This window comes from Pteropus alecto, unplaced genomic scaffold (assembly GCF_000325575.1).
Source record: "Pteropus alecto unplaced genomic scaffold, ASM32557v1 scaffold52, whole genome shotgun sequence".
NCBI classification, from domain to species: domain Eukaryota; kingdom Metazoa; phylum Chordata; class Mammalia; order Chiroptera; family Pteropodidae; genus Pteropus; species Pteropus alecto.
This window is the reverse complement of record NW_006433941.1, coordinates 6239677-6245037: the sequence shown is the minus strand read 5'-3', so window position 1 is coordinate 6245037 and position 5361 is coordinate 6239677. Positions and strand designations below refer to the sequence as shown.

General features: G+C 52.5%; 1 protein-coding gene across 1 annotated transcript in view; it reads left to right on the top strand.

Annotated features, from left to right (window-relative positions):
- NATD1 (N-acetyltransferase domain containing 1) overlaps positions 1 to 5342 on the top strand; it is an 11626-nt gene extending 6284 nt beyond the window's left edge. The window contains exons 2-3 of the mRNA XM_006908469.3: positions 3389 to 3507; positions 5213 to 5342. Of these exons, the coding sequence (XP_006908531.1) occupies positions 3389 to 3507; positions 5213 to 5329 (236 nt within the window). The 3' untranslated portion in view covers positions 5330 to 5342. The remainder of the gene's footprint in view (positions 1 to 3388; positions 3508 to 5212) is intronic.
- Positions 5343 to 5361: the final 19 nt, after the last annotated feature.

The window sequence follows — 5361 nt, the reverse complement described above, 5'->3', positions numbered from 1 at the left end:
TCACGCATATCTCATATCCACAGTGGTGGCCCTAATGCCCTTCTGTTCCTCTTTCAGCCAAAAGAGCCCCCTAAGGGTGCTCAGCCTGTCTCCAGCCAGCTCCACACTGAGAGCTGTGTGACTGCCTCTTGGGGCCTCAGTTTCCCTCTCTGTAAACAGGGCTCTGAGAATTCTATCCATTATATAAGATTCTCATGAGAATTAGTACGTAGAGAGAGCTGGACCCATGGCAAAGCCCCACAAAGTGTGAGGCTTTTTTCTTTTTTTTTTCCATTTTCCCATCTGCTGTCTCTCTAAAGGTGCAGGGCCAGACTCTGGGAAGGCTAGAGTGCTGGGCATACCAGTAGCCTGCAAGTCAGCCTCAAACCCCTATAGTGTGTCTGGCAGAAAGAGCATAGCAGTTGTTTGTAGGACAGATATTTCTTGGATGTCTTGCCTAGGCAGAGCACTGGGAATGCAGTGGTGACTGAGGCCATGTGACCACCAGGAACTGACAGAGGTGGGGAGTATGGTGGGTCAGAGACTCCCCAAGGCCATTTGGGTTCTGGTCCATCCACAACCCAGGTAGCCACTCTAGGAGTGTTGATTGAGGGAATGGGTAGGCAAATGAACAGAGGAATGCTAGTAAGCCTGCAAGGATCAAGGTTCTACCACCTTCCTCTGTAGGGATGGCAGTGGCACAGAAGTCGAGATCTTTTCAGTGGCCTGCAAGGACCCACATGATCTGGCCCCAGAACTTCCAGCATGGCTCCCTGCCACTCTCCCCCACTCATTCCAGCACAGCCCTGCCTGCCCCTCACTGCTTCTTGGACATTCTACCTCAGGGCCTTTGGACATGCTATTCTCACTACCTGGACTGTTCATCCCCCACATCTTTTGGATTCCTCACCCCTTTCAAGTCTTTGCTCTAAAGAAGCCTTTCCTGTGCACTCTCTTTAAAATGGCAGCCCTGCCCCCTCACCCCTTCTCTGCTGTATTGTTCTCCAGCTCATCACCTTGGAATTCTATATTGTTCATAATGATATTGCTTATTGTCTGTCTCCCTTAATGAAGGAGCCAGTTTTCTTTTCTTCTGCATACCCTGCACCTTAAACCCTGCCTGCCATGTAGTTGACCCTTGATGAGTTCTCCGGTAATTAAATGGCAGGGAAGCTCCTTCAGTGACTGGTGACCAGGTCAAACCCAAAATAGTCTCTTGATCTCTGCTTTCCTGTCCTGGGTGAGCTGAATTATCCCCCAGCAGGTGTGGGAGCCAAGAAATGAGTCCTGTGCTGCATGGCTGGGGCAGGCAGCAGTGGAGGCCAAAGCTGGGCCTCTTGCCCACCAGAACAGCAATCAGGCCATGAGGAGGAGGTGCTGGGGGCCCTGGAGGCATGGGAAAGAGGCAGGGCTGGGGGCCTTCCTCACCTGGGCCTGAGAAGGGGGAAGGGTATTCCAGGCTGAGAGAACTACCCAGGCAAAGGCCTGGAGGCAGTAGATAGAGGGTGTGTTGAGGTGACGCAGAAAGACAGGACTGGGCTCTGAGTCTGGAGACCTGGGTTCCAGCTTCACCTCCGATTCGCTGTGTGATGCAGATCCTCTGGGTCTTAGTTTCCCCATCTGAAAATGGGGAAGTGAATTGTAGCTTCACTCTTGGAGCTTCGGGGAGAACCAGAAAGCCTCCTAATTGGGGTTGGACCCTGTTGTGGTGTCCAGTTTGCTGTGAGATCCTGGACTGGTCATTTGTATCCTTTCAAAAATCAGAGAAACACATTTAGCATTGACATGTGTTCTTTTGGGGACAGTGAATTATCTATTCTAACCTCAGGGCCTTTGCACTGGCTGTGTCTTCTGCCTGTCCTTCCCCTACCCTTCCTTCAGCTATCTCTTCCTTGATCACTCTCAGCTCAGAGGCTTTCTCCTTGGAGGGGTCTCCCTTGACTACCTCTGACTAAATGGCCTTGTCTCTCCCCCAACCCAGCTTACTTATTTTCTTCATACATTCACAGCTCCCTGACACAACACACCTTGGAGCTCCTGTTTCACTCACCACATCCCAGCCATTAGCATAACCTGCCAGCTACACCTTCAAACACCATCAGAGTCTGATTCCTCCTTACACCTCTACTGCTTCCCTCTGTGCCCCTTCGTCACTCACCTGGACTAGCGCAGCAGCCACATCACTGGTCCCTCTGCTTCTGCCCCCAGTCTGTTTTCATAGCAGCCAGAAGGATCCCGTGACATGATCACAGCCTGTCCCTCCTCTGCCAAGGACCCTCCTGTGGCTCCCAGCTCATGAGGCTTAAGAGGCTCTGTAGGACCTGCCCCACCCCAACCCCCTTCCTGCCCTCATCTCCACCCTTTCCTTGCCCACTCTTGCCTCAGAGCCTTCGTACTGGCTATTCTCTCTGCCTAGGCCACTTCCCTTGACATCACATAGCCCAGTGCCTCTCCTTCCTGTCTCGTCTCCACCCAGCATCGCCCCCTTTCTCACCCTCTGCCTGCTGCTTTGTTCGTTCTGTCTCTTCTTCTAGTGAGTTACATGAGGGCAGGGCTCTCTCTTTGGCTTGTTCATTGCTGTGTCCCCAGCACCTGAAACAGTGCCTGAGGTTCAGTAAACATTTGTTGAATGAGATGGGTATGTGGACAGATGGACAGAAGGGATGGCTAGGTAGGTAGATGGGCAGGCAGATGGAGGATGGATAAATAGATGGATGGATATGTATGGTTGGATGGATGGACAGACAGACAGATGGGGAACTAAAGACTTTGGTTGGAGAAACTCCAGTTAAATCAGGTAGACTGGCAGGCTTGAGAGGGCACAAAGGCCACTTTGTTCCTGCATGCATGCCCAGTATCACATTTTTGTGGACATTGGCGCCACATCTTCTGACCTTCCATGGGTGCATGCATGCCCAGTATCACATTTTTGTGGACATTTCTGACCTTCCACGGGCCTGACAGGTAGCCTTGATGACTCTCATGGCCTGTTCTCTTGTCTCTTCAGGCTCTGGTTTAGTTGGAGACTTGCCAAGCCCTGCTCTGCATCCAGTGCTGGGACTCCAGATCCTTAGGAAGATGCTCAGCTAGGGAAGCAAAAGGTGGACTGTGGGGGATGCTGGGAGTACTAGGATGCTGAGACTAACAGCAAAGGCTCACGGGCACCTTGAGTGTTCTGGGTACTGCTCTAAGCATTTTACGGAGATTACCTCATTTAATTCTGCAAACACCCTTATGAGGAATGCTTTACTATATCCCCATTTTGTTGATTAGGAAACAGGCACAGAAGGAAATTCGAGATCCAACTTCAGCAGCTTGGCTCTAAATGCCTGTTCCTTTACCCTGCCCTCTGTGCCTAGGTCAGGCACTTAGAGTCTCCACAGCCTCATGTGTTCACCTCCTCTTGCAGGATGTCATGACCGGGCCGTCCTGCTCTACGAGTATGTGGGCAAACGGATCGTGGACCTGCAGCACACAGAGGTTCCTGATGCCTACCGTGGGCGTGGCATTGCCAAGCACCTCGCCAAGGTAGGGAGGTGGGAGTGGAGAGGTGTGCCCTCCCACTTAGAGGAAACCATAACCCTGGTGGCTGCCCGTAGCCTGTTTCTTGGCCAAAGTGCAGATGAGTGCCTGCCTTAGCAACCGGTTACAGCTGGGAGCAAGAGGTTGTTGGGCAACACATTTCACCCACTCCTAGCTACTCTTGGGGTGGTGGCAGTGGTTCTGGGCCCAGGTCCTAGGTTCTGCACAACTAAGCATCCAGGGCTACTGACACCCACTGTGTGTCAGGAGCTCGCTTGCTGAGGTCCCAGCACCTGTAATAGGTGCTCAGTAATCTTTGCTGAACAAATGAATGTTCAAGTAAATTGGCTCATGCCACATTCCCTGCCCCTAACCCTTTCATCCCCAAAGCACCTCAAACCCCATACTGTTTGGAGAGCAGGTTTGAACTTAATGAAGGGAATTGCATCCTGGAGCAGAGAATGGCTTTCTGAGGACTGTTCCTGGGGGCCCAGTTTCCTTCCTCTGCTCTTCCTGCCTCAGACCTCTGCTCCTCCTCTACCCTCTGCCTAGTCGAGTTGGTACTGCCTGGGCCAGGGCAGGGGTCTTGTGCCTGCTGGGGAGGAATGAAGTCTATAGGAGCCATTTGTGTGACCAGTGAAGAAACCAGATGTATTGACCTGGGTAAAGGGGAATTGGGCCCTGCCCTCATCCTGGGAAGCCCTGCCTGCCTAGTACCTTTATCATGTGACCTCTGACCAGAGCCTTGGGCTTTCAATTTATGTGCAAAATGGGAGAATAGACTGGAATCTTGTCACTAGAGTGTCTCAGGTTGTGAACCCTAGGATCAGGTGTGGACTGTATGGTGCAATGCACAAGGCCAGTTGAGGGGTATCAGAAGGTCAACCATGCAAGTGCCAGGCACATAGTAGGCACTCAGTAAATGCTGCCTGCTTCCTTTTTCATCAGGACAACCAACCCCACCCAGGCTGTCCTCTACTTTGTTTTAGCAAATATTAAATACCAACTGTGTGCAAGGCCCTGCAGGGCAGGGAAGTGCCCAAGACATGCCCTTGTTCTCTATCTCCTGAGCTTATTGGAGACAGTGACAACAGCCATAGATCAAGGCCACACACTGCCCACCTCTGCCGCAGTTGCTTCACACCATTGCCTTTGGGAGCCCGTTAAAAACTAAGTGTGACCTCTGCTGGGCACAGGAAGCCCTTTGGGCTGTGAGAGCCCTGAGGCGCCCTGACCCACTAGCCACCAGGAGCTGTCAAATGAAGGATAAGTGATAAAGAGGAGTTTAGACAGATACCCCATGAATGCAGAGGACCTGAGAATGGAAATGGCGGGCTTGTTTGGAGATAGGCCTCAGGGTAGGTGTGGGACAGCCAGGACAGGCAATGGGGTGGGATTCTCCAGGTGTAGCCCCTGCACATGTTGCCACCTGGCTTTTAGCTGCTCTATACTGAAGTCGCCTCTTGGACAGTTTTGGGCAGAGGCTCAGGATCCAATCCTGCCTCATTCTCTTCTATGACACATGTCTCAGGCAATTTACCAATGCTTTCTGCCTCAGTGTCCCCAACTGAAATACGGGGGTGGTGATAGCACCGCCTGCCTCCATTGCAGTCTGGGTAGAACAGGTAGCCCTGGGCAGCAGAAGGAATAGCCTGGGAGGTGTGGGAGCTGGGCCTCTGGGCACTGACTGCTCTCTCTGCCCGGCTGTCAGGCTGCTCTGGACTTCGTGGTGGAGGAGGATCTGAAGGCCCATCTCACATGCTGGTACATCCAGAAGTATATTAAGGAGAACCCACTGCCGCAATACCTGGAGCGCCTACAGCCGTGACCCCGGCTCGAGGGGCAGGAGGGCGCCTGCCA